The 18601-nt window shown below is 41.3% G+C and overlaps 1 protein-coding gene across 1 annotated transcript in view; it reads left to right on the top strand.

The window, feature by feature from the left end:
* The window catches only part of STXBP3 (syntaxin binding protein 3), a 154810-nt gene extending 139494 nt beyond the window's left edge, over positions 1-15316 (top strand). The window contains exons 17-19 of the mRNA XM_069232399.1: positions 4401-4486; positions 11832-11980; positions 14827-15316. Coding sequence (XP_069088500.1) covers positions 4401-4486; positions 11832-11980; positions 14827-14945 — 354 coding nt within the window. The 3' untranslated portion in view covers positions 14946-15316. The remainder of the gene's footprint in view (positions 1-4400; positions 4487-11831; positions 11981-14826) is intronic.
* Positions 15317-18601: the final 3285 nt, after the last annotated feature.

Genomic DNA, 18601 nt, shown 5'->3' with positions numbered 1-18601 from the left:
AAAAGGCATTGTGAATACGTGCCTAAAGTCTGAGCTGAATGCGACAGATACGACCAGCAGACAGATGTGCACAGGCACCACCTTAAGAAGACACGCCTGGCTCAGGATATCAGAATTCAAGCCTAAGGTACAGACATCCATAATAATATGCCTTTCACAGGGAACACCCTATTCGGACAAGCTGTGGATGACACCCTACAGCAAATAAAAAAGGACAATGAGATGGCAATAGCTATGGGTGCCTTACAGTGCAGAGGCACACCTAAAAGTGGCACACCCAGTAGAAGACCCACAGGCAGAACACCCTTCAATGCAGAGCAGCAACAAGGGCAACAACAGGCCTCTTCCTTTCAGACCACACAACTGCAGCCTTATCAGCAGTGGCAGCATCCTGCAAGACAGCCCTTTCGGGGAAGGGGAAGAGGACAAACCCCCGGGGAAGAGGGAACCGTCAAAGAAGTGACTGCCAAACCAAGGAGCCCCAGACAAATGGATCCTAAATATTATCCACCACGGACACTGCATAGAATTGAACAAACAACCCCAGCAGAGACTACCAAGGGCAAGGCCTTTCAAGGGGATAGAACTAAAACAGCTCAAAGCAGAGGTAAACGAGCTGCTCTTAAAAATAGCCATAGAACGTGTCCCAACACAAGAGAGGGGTACAGGAAACTATTCACCTTATTTCCTGGTGCCAAAAGAAGACCTAACTTTGAGGCCAATCCTAGACCTCAAGTTCATAAACAAATTCACATGAACACAGCACTTTAAAATGACGAGCTTACAAGAGGTAAATGCCCCTACTGAAGAAGGGAGATTACATGGCTACCCTTGAATCTAAACAATGCCTACCTGCACATCCCCATGAACAAGGGCCACAAGAAATACCTACGATTCATCTTAGGCAAGGAACACTACCCAACTCACAGTGCTGCCATTCGGCATAAAATTTGCGCCAAGAGTTTTTACCAGAGTTCTCTCTGCAGTAGCAGCACACTTAAGAAGGCAAGAGATCCATGTCTTCCCATACCTGGACGACTGGCTAATAAAGGCAAAATCAAGGAGAAAATTCAAGAAGGACGTACAAACAGTCATACAGACATTGCAACTCCTAGGGTTTGCCATAAACCAGAAGAAGTCTTCTCCTCACCCAGAGCAAGTGAAACTATCCGTAGGAGCCACACTGAGTTCACAGAGGGCAAGGTCATACGAAGCCCAGAAAAGGACAGAAGCCATCAAGACTCAAACTCGCCTCTACCAGAGGGGTCAGTCTCTGACAGTGAGGAAGGTCATGAGACTCTTGGGCATGATGGCATCATGCATACCATTGATCCCCATGCAAGATTACACATGCAGCCCATCCAAGAATGGATCTGCAGCAAATAGTCACAAGCCACAGGGAGCTGGGAGGATCTAGTGGTTGTCACAGCAAGGGTACAAAAAGAAATACAACGATGGAACACAACAAACATGAGCATAGAGAGGACCTTCACAACACCAGCTCCTACTGTGACCATAACTACGGACGCATCGCAAAAAGGATGGGGGGGGCTCACACAGGCCCTCTGAAGGTACGGAACCTATGGAACTAATCGGATGCAGTGAAACACATCAACCGCCTGGAACTGAAGGCAGTCTTCCTTGCTCCAAAGGCCTTCAAAACACACCTGACAGGAAAATACAGTTCTGATACAACCGGACAGCACAACCACCATGTTCTACCTAAACAAACAGGGGGGTACAAAATCCTTCACCCTGTCAAGGCTAGCCCAAGACATCTGGCACTGGGCAGTACAATATCAAATAACCCTACAAGCAATTCACCTACCAGGAGAGCTCAACTCGGAGGCAGATAGACTAAGCAGAAAAGAGAACAACTCACACAAGTGGGAGCTAAAGTAGGAAGTCATCCAAGGAATTTTTAACACCTGGGGCACACCAAGCATAGACTTGTTCGCAACAGCAGCAAACGTGAAATTGCAACACTTAGCCTCCAGGTTTCCACACCCCTGGTCAAAATGGAATGCCCTGTCAATAAACTGGTCAGGGAAATTCATACGCCTTTCCTCCGCATCTCCTAATCCACAGGGTGCTGGAGAAAGCCAGACACTCGTGGAGCAAAATCAACCTCATAGCCCCACATTGGGCAACACAGGACTGGTACTCCGATCGACTGGAGATGTTCAGGGGACAAATAATCCCACTGAAACCAGTGAAGGATTTACTAACTATACAACATAGGGGCGTCTACCACCCAGAACCAGCTGCACTCAACCTAGCAGCTTGGCTCCTGAATACTTGTTGTTCAGACACATGTAACTCCCTCCAAGGACAAATGAAATCCTAAGGGAGGCAAAGAGACCAAGCACAGGGAAATGCTACACTCTGAAATGGAAAAGATACATCCATTAGTGCAGTCAACAATAAGGTGGACTCCAAAACACATCAAGACACAGTACTAATATACCTCACCCACCTGCTAGACAGTGGCCTCACCTATGCTTCGTTAAAGGTACATCTGGCAGCATTAGTAGCATACACTTGGGGCACGTCTGGAGCCAGCCTCTTTACATCCACAGTAGTTAAGAGATTCCTGAAAGGATCAAAGAGAGTAGCACCACCCAGATCAGCACCAACACCATTATGGAACCTAAGCACAGTGTTAACGCAACTAATGACAGAACTTTTCGAACCCACACACAAATCATATCTGAAATAAATCTCTCTAAAAACAGCCTTCCTAATAGCAATCACATCACTTCACAGAGTCAGCAAACTACAAGCGCTAATGGAACAGGAACCATACTTGCAAATACACAAGAACAAAGTGGTCCTCAGAACTAATCCTCACTTTTTACCAAAGGTAGTAACGTAGTTCCATGTTAATCAGAGCATACTACTGCCTACTTTTTTCCAGGAGCCAAAGACATAAGCAGAGAGAGCCCTCCACATTTTAGACATCTGGAGGTCCCCAAGGTACTACTTAAAGGAGACAAAAGCTTTTTGCAAAGGAAAACAGATTTTCGTGTAATTTGCCAAAGCAAACAAGGGCTCGCCAGTATCCAAAGCAACTATTGCCAGATGGATTGTCAACACCATCCAAATCTGCTACGAAAAAGTAGGGAAGCAGCTAACTGCCAAGCCCAGAGCGCACTCAGCTAGAAAGAAAGGCGCCACACTGGCTTACCTGGCAAATGTACCAATCGAGGAGATCTGCACCACAGTGACCTAGGCAACCTCACACACCTTCGCAAAACACTACTGTGTGGACATGCAAATGAACAAAGAAACACAAGTAGCACAGAAGATCCTGCAACAAGTATTTGCCAACCCATCACATTTCACCACAGCCAGCCCAAAGAAGGGGATAGTCTAATGCACAGCATGTGAATCCAGAAAAGGATTCATGCTGCAAAACGAAATGGTTTCTTACCTGTAGGAGTAGTTTTGCATCTTGAAGAGTTTTTTGGATTCACATGCAACCCCCCCCAATTCCCCAAGAAATGGGATAAGAAGCAAACAGGCGGTAGAAAAAGAAAACAGAGGAGAAAGAAGAAAAAATAATCTGAAGATGGAAGCCACACACAGCAACGTCCAGGCTGCCGTCTGACACCACACAAAGGACAGACTAAGCACCAAATGGTGGTCGTCGACGCCCCTGATAAAAAAAAAAAAAACCTAGAATAGAAGACAGCTTTCCGGACCCAACCACTAGATGTCATAATAATGCACAGCATGTGTATCCAGAAAACTCTTCAAGCTGCAAACCTACTTCTACAGGAAAGAAACCATTTTTTTTTCTCCCTCCTTTATATTAACTATGAGAAATTCTGAGAGTAAACCAATAAAAAAGTTTAAAAGTAGATTGATGAATGTTTAACCCTTGTGTACATCATTTGCCTTTGTGTCCTTTTACACTCTGGTCATGCCTACAGTGGCTCGGTGGTTACTTAATTGGCTTTCTAAGAAACACCATTGAAGTCTGAATTAGAGGGTTCAGGTAATGTGATACATAATTAAGATAATGTTCCTTGATTTCATTAAAACAGTAAGGTACATAAGTTTATCCCTCACACTGAACCATCAGTTTGATCAGATATGGGTTCTTGTTTTCCACCTGGTATATTCACTATGGGAAGTGAAGCCCACATTATTAAATTGGTCCATTGAAATCGAAGTTGCTTTAGCATGTTGTGAATAAGCTTTTACTTTATGCTCTGTCATTTGAAGACTGTCAAAATCCATGAATTTTACTGCCTATAGAAATGTGTTGGAGAATGCACCTGGAGGTGGGTTTCAGTGCATCTCATTGTAAGCAACTCACAAAAAACATGTTTCATTCAGAAAGAATCAGAATGACACAAATGGCCAATGAATTTCATCATGCCTTCTGTTTCTAGGATGCTATCGAGAACAAGCTGGATAAAAAAGAGTGGTCATGCAGTACTGAATGCTCAGCTGCATGGAATGGCTCAGGTGCTGTAAGGTAAAACAAAAATGTACTTTGACGTTGTATTATCGGTCGTGTTCGTAAGAGCACACAGTCACTTATAATCTTGTTTAGATTAACAAGGCAGCTACAATAACTTTTTTTGTGTTCCACAGAATTCTATAAAATGTGTTTAATTTGTCTCATGTGCGGTGCTTCTTTAATGTGCCAAATAATATAATACACCCATCTAGGTTTTTTATTGCAAGGTCAATGTTGCATTTAGATTAACCCGTTTTACGTTTTTGTTCCTGCAGTATACTGTGTGGTAGTTCATTTTGTAATACTACAACTTTGCAGAGCTGTTTTTCCTTGTAATCTGGTTTGATGGAGGATTTTAGAGGGTTGCTAAAGAGTTGCTACAAGAAGTAAATGAAGTTACATTTCTGGTGGATTTTAGTGCTTCACGTGGGTTGCTGACGAATTGCTACAAGAAGTAACTGAAATTACATTTCTGATGGATACCTTGTCAGTTAAATAATTTATTCAGCTGTATTTTTGCCATAAAAAGACACAGAATAAAATTGATGCAGTAAAATATATAAAATACAAATACCTTTCAGTGCATTAGTTTAAAATTAAGTCAACATAAACAGATACATTTTAGGACAATAACAAAAACACAATACTAAAATACTAAAACTTCTTATTGTGATATTAAGGAATGTGCAGAAACCCCAAGATTTAGTCCTGATCTTATGTCAACGTCTAATAAAACTGGTGAAAGCCTGTCCCTAAGCATTGGAGGAGTTTAAGGCTCACTCTTGCAGGTGTAGAATTAAAATATCGCAGAATGAGGCCCTAAAATGTAAATCTCAGCTGAATAAAATTTGCTAAATAAAGTGAATAAGAGATTGCTGGCTAATCTGATCACATGGACAGCATGGCAAAGTGGAAAACCAGCTGTCCTAAAAGGAATCAAATGGAACCTATATTCCTGATCAGAGACCCAAAGTAGATATGGCTCAGTACAGTTGGGGATAGTGATTACTGAGAGCAAAGCAACTGTGGCCAGACTCAGGGATTTGGCATCCCGTTTCCAATCCGAAGCATTTAAAAACAAAAAAAGGAAGTGTGAATAAGGGCCTTTGAGTTTGCATTGATTGCATCTGGCAAAAAAACAAATGTCAGATACCCAAATCTGAGAACATGATAAATACTTTTAACAGCAGATTTCACACATAATAAATATCCCCAGGTGCCAGACTGGATCTGCAACCTCAAAAAAAGTGTTCCTGGGCGTGGGTGAGTAGCACAATGCAAATCCACATTGACACCGTTCTGCTCCAGAAGTGATAAACGCAGCTGCATAGGAGTACCACTCATCTTTCCTTTCTGCGCCTTCAGATTTGAAGCCCTGCTCCTACTTTCTTTACTCTGTGAAGAGGTTTTGTTTCATATTTTCCAGCCTGCAAGGGAAATGTCATCCCCTAAAACAACAGGGGTTAAACTTTGTAAGGTCTTTTGAAAATTGACGTCTGTGTCACTAAGTGTGCCTCTGGTGCCTGGATTCGATCAACAACTCCAAGGCCTGTGTAAACGTTTTTCAAATGAATCTTAAAACCATCCAAGAATGCAAAGCTCTCCATGAGGCACCCAGAAGGCACACCATCCGCTTCCAAGTAGAGATCGTAGACCCGTTCCCGAAGTTGTTTGTGTGATCGATCTTTGTGGTCAAACTCCTTGGGTAAATCAAAGAGGAAACGTAACAAGTCCAGGAAAGACTCTGCACCTTTGTGGCACTCTAGCTCTCCACAGAAGGCCTAAGGGTGTCATAGGACATCCAGGTCTTGCTCATGTTACACAGAGGAGCCGATTCCATCCTTGATCCTATTGCACTCCAAGTTCCCATGTCTGTTGGCAATGTTGTACCAGGTAGAAGCCTTTTTGAGAGGCCATGCTGCACGTCCTTAACACGCTTCAAGCTCCCTTTTGCACACCATCAGCCCCAAAGATCCGCAGTGACCTCCATTCTGCCTGTCAATGCTTATTCGTCACTGTCTGTGACCCTTGAACCTGCTTCAGGTTCTGTAAGAGTGCCAGTACTGGCTTCAGGCCTGGCGCTGAAATCCATATCGGCCCCTCGAATATTGTTGCCAGCTCATCCTCCCAACAGTTGTGGAGGATGAGCCACAACCCATTGTGATATCAGACTCCGAGCTAGCTTCATCTCATTCAGATTTTGATGTCCCACAACCCAACACTGAATCCATCAGACTCTGACATTATTCCAGTCCGACGCAGTCATACAGAACCACTACACCAGCTTTTGGGCTTGGACTCTGACCAGAGACAGCCATATGGAGACAAAAGTGGTGGGGGTGCCTTGCCCTATGACGACGACAACTGGTACATGGACTTAAAAGGATGCTAGTGGGCTGGACACTTTTTATTTTTAATTTTCTTTATTTTACCATTGTGGAGTTTTGATCGAAGGAAACCCTTTTGGTTTGCAATAGTGTGTCACTCTCATAAGGGCCCAAAAGTGGGACTTATTAGCCATGCCAATGCTTGTTATTTCTTCCTGAAGGGGCCAACACAATGTGAGGTAGAAGCAGGAAAGACTGCTCTTAAGATTATTCTGCTTGAGTGTAGTTTTTTGTAGGGATGTCACAAAAATATTGTTTCTTCCTTTTGTTTCATCCAGTTTTGTGTGCTTGAATTAAAGGTGCAGGGTTTAGAAGCATGTTTTAGGTGTGATCTGATTATTAATACACTGCAGGGAATCTGGGAGTGTTTAGTTATTTCACTAATTGGTGAATTGGCTGATTCATAAGAACCTCAGCCAATATGTACTATCACCTTTATCCACAGACAGAATGGGTAAAATCTTTTGATACATCAGCTCTTTTTCCTAACAAGTCAGTATTTATAGCAGGTCAACTGCAAAACATTCCAGGTTTCAAACATTCAGTGTAAGGTGTAATGACCGATACCTGTGAAAAGAGTGCTGTCACCGCTATACAGGAGTGAAACATGACCCAACTTTCTACATGCAAAACAAAACATAGCTGCAAGGTGTCCCGTTGGCGTCTGTGTGTGATACCTTCAAATAATCCTGACTTTTTACCCAACTACGCTTTACTAGTGTGGTATTTGAGTCCAATATTACAATGTTAACAGCAAAATTTCAAGTCCCATAATACAATGTGATGTCTATTAACTGGTCAGGAGTTACTTAAAGTCTGACATTTGACCTGGGGATTCTTGGCGGCTATGAATGACCATACAATAGCAGCACCACTTTAATTTAGGTAAGCAAAGAGTGCAGAAAAGCAGTCGCAAGCATGCTTAAAGCATCCAGTTTCAGGTGCCGTAGAATGCAAAGCTACAAATTATTCTGATGTAATTCAAAATGTTAAAGCTTTCCACAAGGTACTAGGCTGTTGGTAAGGTTGACCACCACTACAATGACATAATAGTAAGAAGAAGGTGAATGACTCACAGATGTGTCCAGAATTTTGTGGAATTTAATAAAACTTCTTAATTTAACATTCCTACTTTTTTAATTCATTAATAGTCATGTACATTTTGGCCAAGTGAGTGTGTGAAGTAACGAGATTAGAATGAGAAGGCAATATGTAGACTTTCTATGCTTTAATAGACTAACATAAGTCCATTGTAGACACTGCAGTAGAAAGACACTACAAACCCTGCATCACTTCTTTTTTTAGATTAAATGTTATTTATTATGAACACTACAAAAAAACGGTTTTGGAGGTTAAGCAACTGAAAAAAAAACAAAGAGAAGTACTAGTTTCAAAATATTTGAAAAACACTAAGAAAGCACCACTGAAACAGGACAGCCTAGATATATGTTTCACCAGCTCCCACCTGTTTGGTGAAAAGGAAAACTCTGCCCTAGAGCGTGTTAAAGAAAACTAGAAAAGCTCAACAGCAATTTGAACAGTGGCAGTACACGGTCTACCTCACCCACAGATAATGATGAATGCATCGCTACTGAGTTGGACAGATCATCTTGGAGAAGTGGAAATCAAAGGACTCTGGTCTTTGGCTGTGACCCACTTCTATATCAATTTACTGGAGATGTGTGCAGTTTTTTGGAGTTAAAGGCCTTCCCGCATCAAGGAGAGGCTGGTGCAGCTCCTTATGGACAACACCACTGCCCGGTGGTACTGCAAAAATCAGGACAGGTTTGGGGCCTCACCACTAGATCCTGTGCCAAGAGGCTCTGCGCCTCTGGAGCTAGCTAAATCGTCAGTGGATTTCCCCGATGGTGCACCATGTGGACAAAATCAGCCACCAGCACCTAGCAGATCATGAATGGCAGTTACATGTGGAGGTGGCACAGGGTATCTACCAAAACCTGGGAGAAGTCATGCTTGATCAGTTTGATACTGCTGTATGCAGGGCACTGGACAAGCTTGTGGTTTGTTGCAATAGATGCCAGTTGGACCCATTGAAGCAAAGCTTTTCGGTGTACTGTTTGTTTGCTTGGCTTTTGGCCTAGCAAGGTTTGGCTCTGAGCACAGTTAAAGGTTACCTGATAGCCCTCTATGTTTTTACATTTGCCAGACTAACCACTCTTGTTCAACTATCCGGTTGTGATTTGCAGTTCTTGAAAGGTTTAAAATGTATGTTTCTGCTCAAGGCCTTTGTGGTGGCAGTGGGGGACTTGAATTTGGTTCTCATTCTTCTTATGAGTACCCCTTTTGAACTAATGCACAGTTGTCCATTGAGTTTACCCACCTTAAAAACTGTCTCTTGGTTGTAATAACATCCGCATGCTGGGTGAGAGAATTTTAAGCCCTTTCCATCCAGCCTCCCTCTATCAGCATTGTTCTAGATAAACAGATGTTAGGGACTCTGACAGCGTTCCTACTAACGCTTCTGACCTTTCCTCCACCTTATCCTTCATAAGAGTAAAAGAGATTCAATTATTTGGGCTCTAACAGGGCATTCAGCTTTTACTTTGAGTGTATTAAGAAGCTATTTGTGGGGTTCTGTGGCTTAAAAAGCTACGTGGGCATCAGTGCACACGTTCACAAAGCACTAGTGCCTCAACTGCCAGATCCATCGAGATGGGCATTTTGCCCACTCGTCTTGCAGTTGCAGTACATTTTGGTCAGAGCCATTACACAGACTTAACATCCTAGAAGGTACTGCTTTGGTATCTGTTCACAAAGTGAGGATTCTTTGGTAGAAGTATCCATCAGAAGAACAAATTACTTACCTTTGGTAACACACTTTCTGGTGGATCTAACTGCAGAACTCTTGCCCCCTCCTGCATCCACTTTCTGTGGAATGGTCTATTCCGTCAAAAAAGATTCCAATTTAGGAATCTTCCTGCTGGTGGGAAGTGCTTCTGAATGCGCAGACAAGTTCATGAAGGAAACCTATGCTAGTGTACATGTGTGCCACTTATATGCGACTCAGTCACTTTCTGTGAGGAACAGCATCAATGCAGAGTGCCATAGTACCACCGACATATGCACACAATCACTGCTTATGAGTTTACGTCTCCAGTCCGGTGTCTTGAGATATTTAAAAGGTGAGGAATCTGTGATTAGATAAGAGTATCCACCAGAAAGAGCATTACTGAAGAACTTTGTTTTTTATGTATGTAGTGCAAAATTCCCCAAGCTGCTGATGCTGTTTGTGACCAACATTGTTATTAGTATCGTTATCAAATGGTGAGTAATATTTTTAGGGTTTTATTAACATTTAGATAGTTTTCTAATAAATCAAATTGGCACTTCTTGTGATTCACCAATTACCATTTTTTCTGAGTGTTGTCACTTGTCAGCAGCACGAAGGGATGTCAGAGAATGTAAAAAGTGTCTCCGTATTTCTTAGATTATTTGTGCTTTACAAAAACCCTCCTATGTTTGAAACACCTCTACAATAAACCAAACTGTGTGATGGCTACAACATTCTGACAAACTTCAATTGAATTTAAAAAATGTAAAATTAGAAATAATACAAAATTAGTGCAATAATTAACAATTACAATAAAAATATTTGCAAACAAGGTAAAGTATGATTGCACAGTACTTCCCTTAAAGAACATATAAAATCAAAGTGAACACTACCATCAGTTCACTAAATGGGAGTTCTTTAAATACACCATGCAAAAACTTTCCAATTAATAATCCAACGTAAGTGGCTCTTAAATGAAACTGCAAAGTGTCAAACACTTTGACAGTTTAGCAGTGATGCCCTGAAAAGAGTGGATAGAATGTGCTTGCTGTTAGTGGACGTTGCTGATTCTTCTTTACAAATATGTGTCACTGAGTCTGGTTCTTGAGTGGGACATTCAAAAAATTCTGCCCATCCAGAGCTTCAGCTTTGTTTAACACAGTGTGTTAAAAATAATTGTGTGTGCCTGTGTCTGACCGTCTCTGTCTTATTCAAAGAATGATATTTTTCCTTCCATATGGTAGAACTAGAGCTGAGTTAAAAAAAAAAAAACACTGGTTTGCGAGTAAGTAAGGTTTCTCTATTGGCATTAGCATAAAATCTCAAAGAAAATTGTGTGCCATAGGCTTCTACGGAAAAATCTGCATTTTAGTGTTGTGTTACTTACATAACAGATACTGAATAGTTAATAAATGACCACATCAGCCCTTTCTAATACGACCTCAAGGCCACCACTGATCTGAAGAGGTAGTGTTCACAGAACTTTATTTTTCTCTCTGCTACTTTTAAACTAACCTTGCCCACTCTTTTGCTTAAATGTTAATTTCAATTAGTAGACACAATTTCAGGTGAGCGTGACTCCAAATTATGCATGTTTTAAGATCAGGAAGACTATTGCAGCATTCTCCATTCTCTTAATCGGGTACTGTCATTGGTGATAGAGAAACATTCCCTGAATAAATTAATAACAGATATGTCCATCCTTGCAGTATAGCTGCAATTTGTAAACGTTAAACAAATATGTCAAATGTTGTACTTTTTATTATCAAGGTGAATATATTATTAGAAAATGTTGAGAAAAACACCATTAATTAATGCTGTGATATTTCCCTAAGCAGTCTCAGGTTTCATTATCGAATATACCATTATCACCACAATTTTAGAGGTAATTAATTAAATTAATTGATAAATAGTGCGTGCGATGGCAAGCATTGAGGTAAGTTCTTTTTAAATTATTACTTTGAAACTCAACAATTCAAGTATATGAATGATAACCCACTACTTTGCATGGTGCCTTGTTCAATAATATTATGTACAAGCCCACACATTCTACCTATAGTAATTACTGTCTCCCTTTCCGAGACATTTTTCTAAGGGTTAGAAACACATTGTAGTGTTTAGAACATTCAGGGTTGTGGAAGGCTGGACTGTTTATTCATACAAATGTTGTTTCTTCTGGTAGTGCTCGTCAGAAACACAAGCCAAACCAATCAGAGGATCGGAAGACTGGGTCAAAGCTGATTGTTTTCATAATTGGCGGAATGACCTACTCAGAAATGCGCTGCGCCTACGAAGTCACCAAGGCTCATCCATCGTGTGAAGTTATTATTGGTAAGCAAGATATTTTTCATGCGTCCTGTACAACTGCTGACACTGAGTGAGGGTGCTAGAGTGGAGGGTATAAAAGACCAGTACAATACGGAGAACACAGAGCCCAGAACTACTACTAACAAGTTGTGTTGAACTAAGTGTTTTCTGTGTGAGTACCATATTTATTCTATATCAATTTTTAAATTCAGTTTATACAGTTCTCTGCAAAATGTAATTATCTGTGTTCCACTACCACAGTTAGTGTCTAGCATCTGTTTGGTTCCTAAATAATGTAACTTGCTGAGACTCTTTAAAACATAAAAGCTATACAGATAGGTCTTTCGATTACATGGTGCACTGACAATATCTGCCCACTAGTCATCTACCTGAAAAAGATATCAATTGTGCTGGCTGCTAAAGGTAAGTGAAAGCATATCTGTTATTAGTTTTTTTTTAATTTGATATTCCTTTGCGTTCACAGCATATTTTATTTCTATATTTGTTATGAACTCTATGTATAATTTGCAAGCATACCAGTTCCATGTCTGTTTCCATAGTACTTCAAATAGTCACAGCTGTGCTTCAGAAGTGGCATAGGTGTCTCAGCTCTCCATCCGTGCAATCCGTATTGCCTTAGGTTCTGCAAAACTGAGTCCTTGATCAGGGTATATGTAACCATGTGATATCTAAAATAACATACAGTGGCATGGGATCGTATTTAAATCTAGGGATATTTCACTTTGGACAGTATTCCATAAAAGGTGCATATTTTCAGACTTCTTCATAAACGATAAGGTGGGGGGGGGGGTATTTACTAAGGTGGGGGGGGGGGGGTATTTACGTTCAGCAAACTTTTTCTTTTAGTTATTGCTTCATAAGGGTGTTGCAGCTTTGTGGAGTAGAATTGGTAGCATAGGTAGGTTTCATGTTCCACTTTTTCTCTTTGTCCATCACACTGTGGCAAACGAGTTTGAGCTAAACTCGCAAAGTTCAGCTCTGTTGTTACAAGAGTTTCAAATGGATTGGCAGAGTATCCGTATCACTAACAACTGTGTACAAATAACACCTGACAATCATTGGATGAGATTTGGCACTTGTTGCCTGATGAGCACTTTTGTTTAATTTATGTCTCTGTTTAATATGATTACATTTTTTCTATTTGCTAACATATTACAATTGTCTGTATTCATACCAGAGTGAAGTTTGAGATTTTGAAGCACGAAATTAATAGATGGGATTCCCTGACCACGATTTCCCAATTATTGTTCTTGCAAGAAATAATTATTTTTGTCTGAAAAACGTGACCTATAGAACGGACTTCAGCACTGAAATAATTGATCCATTTCTTTAAGGAGGTAGTTAAGAAATTGAATAATGTTCAGTGGACATTAGAGTTCATCTGGATTATAACGTAAATATCAAAGGCAACAGTTTCCTCCTAAGTGACTATACAAAAGCCTAGTTCAAGAGCAAATGCACAGTCTCCATACATTCTCTGAAGTCCTTTGCCTACCCATTTGGGCAAGAGGCATGTGACTTCATCTTCCTCGGAGCTAAAATATATCGATTCTGTTTACGAGAAACTCCACAGCAATTCTGCACTCTCCTAAGATTAGCAAGTGCATACAAGGTTTTCCCAGAAAACAGAAGTCTGCAAATGTGAAGCTAAATGTCTGTATTTCCCAAGGCCTGTCCTTACGTTGCAAGAAGTGTAATGGATGCTGAGTGATCGGCACTTGTAATGCTCAGTTGAGCTCGTGATTGTGTAATCACTGCAGCCTGGGAAATGTTATTTTGAGTTGTGGTATGCAGAATAGCCTAACTAAGATCATTTGTCACTATGAAGTCCCAGGAAAATAGCTTGACTTTCTACTGGAATGACACCAACCTACAGAGTACGACTTTCACAGCAAAGTTAAGCAAATGCTGCTAATATCTGTGCAACCCGCAATCGCAGATTCGTATCACAGAAGGAGTGACTCACCCTTTCATCATTTCAAGGTCAATAAAAGAGTCGGAATAAGTTAGATAAGAAAGACACCTGTCATTTAAAGTGACATGAATAAGCAAAATTGTGTTTAAAAACAAGATAAAAAAACAGAGGGTACTGTTGTCATGCTTCAAGCATTGGAAATGTGGATTTGATTGCTTAACATGGAGGGTTGATGGGCTGTCCTACACGTACTAGGTGTCGCGGAAACCTGGGCTAATTTGTTGCACAGTTCTTGTACACCCCAAAATCCAGGCCCTTAAATGAGTTGCATTTACTTCAACACCATTTCTACCTACCTCCACCTACCTATTTATAACCCTTACTATTTTGTTTAATATCCCACTTCATTATTTTTTTTAAATAGAACATTTTCATTGCTGTGATTTTATTTGTTTCTTTTCCCCCAAAAAATTCATTTAGCGTTTTTTTTCATTTTAGCCTTATTATGCTATTTCTGTGTTTTGATGTGTTTAGTTTCACATAATGCCACTAGAGATTCCCACTGGAATCAATTTATATGTCTTCTCCCCCATTGATTGGGAATGTCGGACCATTGCTGCTTGCACCCTGAAGGCACCACCGCCAATATGCGATATGATTTACAGTTTCATCAGTTTTGTGAAAATCGAAATGAATCTACCTACATAAATAAATCTGGGCAAAGTTTCAGTGCTTGGTTTGCGGTTAAGACAGCTACTTCTTTTACTTGCAGTCTTCGCTGTATTTATCTAGCCTTGTACATTTCCATACAACTTTTGTTATTCTCAAACTTGTCTTTCAGTTTGTTCACCGTATACAACTAATTTGATGTCCAAAGCTTGCACTGAGCAATTCAGGTTTACTTTTAATTTAAAGTATTGTTTTGTTTTACCAGGTTCAACGCACATGTTGACACCCAACTCCTTGCTGGATGACATAAAGGCGCTCAGTAAGCCTCCTGTGCCCAAGAGCCCTGTCACCACCTTCTCCACTGTGAATGAGTCAAAATGTTAAATATTTGCACATCTCTGTTTTGATTAACACGTTTGTTATAAACAATATTGGTAATGTCATTTAAATAAAATGTATATATTTTTATGGTGTCTTAAACTCATTTTCCACTGTTGCCTAAGCTCATAACTGAGTGTATCTTTTAATATGTAAGTGTTGTTGCTGCTGCCACTTTACAGAGGAAAATTAGTGTTTATGGACCCAACATATGTTTTAACATAATTGTCATGCACATTGTTGTATACATTTTCACAGTACTTCATTGATTGAATATACATAAAAAAAGCTAACTTAAGAGAAGGCACTCATAATTTCGGAATTTGTAAATGTTTGGATCCTGTTGTATGATTGTTTTTAATAAAACATGAAATGGTCTTATTTGAAATATTTTGTTTTATAACTCTTAATGGGTTTGAAATAGAATTCTCTTTCTAGGTCTGAGGTTTTGAAATGGTGCAGCAACACCCTCCTTTCAGGTCTGTGGCAGTGTTCAAAGGGGGCGCAAATGCCTCAGTTAGTACTTGTGAACGAACATGGCCTGGAAGCTCGAAATTGTCACGTTTACAGACGTGCATCATTTACACGTGGAGTTTGAAGTGGGTAAAGAATTATGGCAGCTGTGATCCAAAGCGTTGTGGAGACAGGACAAAGAGCTTGCTAAAGGGAACCAAATACCTAAAGGTATGTTGTTGTTTTTTCACCTGTAGACAACTTCATACAAAGTAACGTACACACGTTAAATGAAAAATAAATGCAAATTAAACTAATCAGTCTGCAAGAGACACTTTTACTTTATGAAACCTCAATTGGTTAATGCAGTCACTCCAGATGTCTGTGAGACCAGAGCCATAGAATTGAATTCTGAAGATCAGAGATGGCCACGCCTCTCTAAATATACAAGAGTCTGTGAACCCCCAGGGAAATATATTTCTCTGATGATGCGCTACTGTAGGGTGCATTCCGAACACTGATCTTGAATCCAGTTAGGGCACACAGTCTGTTCTGATTGCAAGCCTTTGCTTTGTTGAAAGACCTTTAATGTAGATGATCTCAAGGTACTGCTTCCTCACACGCAAGCCTGATATAACAGTAAGAGGCACTTCGCACCCTGTCCATGACAGAATGATTGGTAAAGTTACCTTTACCCCCAGACAATTGTTACCTTTGCCCCAGGCCTGAAGAAAGCTATTGGCTGCTTCTATGTCCTGGGCGTGAATGCCAGCTGAAAAATGTCTACCTTGCACAATCCCCACCTCACTAGGAGTGCCTGAGAAATCTGTGATTGCAACGTCTGGTCTTTGGAAACATTAGGAATCTTAAATGCCAGTCTGCCACCATGTTCATTTATCCTAGCCCCTACACTGGTGTCATTGAAAATGTATTCGACATAGGTGCTAGAACTGTTTGTGGTGATCTGCCAGTCTTTTCAAACAGCGTGCATTGTTAGCACATCACCCTGCCCTTTGCAGGTCATTCAATAAAGACCACGGCAGGCAGTTGACATGGAGGTACGACCCCCCTTTGTAGTATTTTTCTCCAGTAGAGAGATCCCCACAGCGAGCACCCAGTCCAAGATGGCTGGTGTTTGACGATGTCTGAAGTAGTACCAGCATCCCAGCCCTGCATGTGATCCAGTCACCACCGGATCTCTGTCTTGACCTCCATGGGCAACAAAATCATTTCAGTCCTTTCCTTTGGTGATAGGGCTTCAACCCTTGAAGAGAGCTGTAGTGAAGAGGGCCCTGCATGGAAGCTACCAGGAGCCCTACAGGTCTAGTAAGTTACTGCAGTGAAATATGATCCTTTGACTGACACTTATTTACCTTATAATTTTTTACATCTTTTTCTGAGGTAGACACAGGGCTCTGTAGTTTGATTTGATGATGAAGATCTGGGCCACCCCCAGTTCAGATTTCATGTTGTTGATGATAAAGCAGAGACCCTGAAGCAGGTCCAGTGACCCAAGTAAACAATCAGCCTCAGGGCTCTGGATCTGACAAATTCCATCACAGGCCTTAGCGGCCAGCGGCAACAACAAGACAATAGGGACAGGGTGAAGGAAAGGGCCACAAACATGGAAGTCTAGTCTTGCCACAAAAAATTGTGAATCTGCTAGTCCAGTTTAAAAATTGATCAATGACAATCTGATGCCACATGAACAAACACTACAAATCTTCCCCTCAACTTTGACCAAGCACAAGATATAATTCCTACCCACAAATCTCCTTGGCCTTTGGCTGTGCCTCTGAAGTCCCCTTTGTTGCTGCTGCCCCAACTTACACGACAAGTGGGGCAGTCCACACATACGGGGCAGTTCGCACATACGGCCCTGTTTTTTCTGGCATCCTCATGTGGAAAAGTGGCCAGACAAACACCCACAGCCTTCCCCAGGCCTGGTAAACATCTTGGAGTAGAAGGTCTTATGTTTTTTTATCGAGGAATTTAGCCTTGTCCCGGAAGGTGAATGTTTGAACTTACGGAGTTCCTTTATGAATAGCTCCCAAATGGGCACCCTTCAACAATTGGGCCTGCCTCCAATGTGGTCATCTCACCTAGCTTTGGTCCTATTTTTAGCAGGCAGGACTGCCTGCATTCCATAGACAACCTGGAGTGTCTGTTACCTACAAAACATGGCTTATTGGAACCAGCCAGGTATGGGTGGGTCCAATAGGCCGCAGATGTACAATCGATTAATGTGCTTCCTTTGCCACATCCAGTCGGTTAATTAACAGTCCTGCCACACCCAAGACGTGTTCTTGGCAAATCTTCCAGCATCTTTCAATACCCTTTTTCAGAGCTTTGAAAATTTACCCAAGAGCATAGTCCACTCACTTTCCTGTTTTGAGCAACTGTGAAGAGTTGCATAATTATATTGTCCAGAGGTTTCCACAGGCAATGGGCCACATATGTCACCATTTTGTGTGCTGGTTCTTACTTGGAAGAACAAACATGATCAACGTTGTTAGGGCTGACCATGTCTGTCACCTAAACCTTGCCCAGGCCATCAGATCCTGGGGAGTTCGAGAAGATGTTCCTTTTATATAAAGCTAGTTGCCAGGTCTCTTGTTCGAAACCTCGAGGTCTCCATCATCCATTTCCTCATTCCTCTGAGCGGTGCCTTACAGAAGAACAATAACCTCAAGCTTGAGTAGATTATAATGGTCATCTGACCAACAGCAGAAAGTGAGGGATGTGTATCATGTAATTTTGTTCAAGGAGGCTTTCCCAGCCTACGAAGTCAATCCTCATGTGATGTATCAATAGTTTTGTGTTTAGCTTTAGGAGATGGACAAAGCTCCTGGGGTCCGTGAGGGCCAGGGCCACATTGTCACCATGTTTCCCCTCCCCCCGAGAGGGAGAGGTTAGCAAGCAAGGCAGTAAGTAAACAAAACCACATTTATCGCTTTTTAAACTAAAGCATCTGTGGCTCAGGGAACCCATCCCCTCCAGCCACAATACTCTTGTCCACCTCCTCCAATTCCATCCCAGCTTCTTGCAAATTCACCTTTAGTCCTGGCAGATTAATTAGCTTTCCCAGAGGGCAGAGCCAGGTGAGTGCCAGGAACAGCCTTAAAGTATATGGCAACTAGTGGTAAATTACAGCAGGACCATTCCTTAATAGGGATATATGCCCTACTGTCTTATTTTATTGGAAGGAA

The sequence above is a fragment of the Pleurodeles waltl genome, chromosome 4_2, assembly GCF_031143425.1.
Source record: "Pleurodeles waltl isolate 20211129_DDA chromosome 4_2, aPleWal1.hap1.20221129, whole genome shotgun sequence".
Lineage (NCBI taxonomy): Eukaryota > Metazoa > Chordata > Amphibia > Caudata > Salamandridae > Pleurodeles > Pleurodeles waltl.
This window is presented reverse-complemented; position numbering and strand designations above follow the sequence as displayed.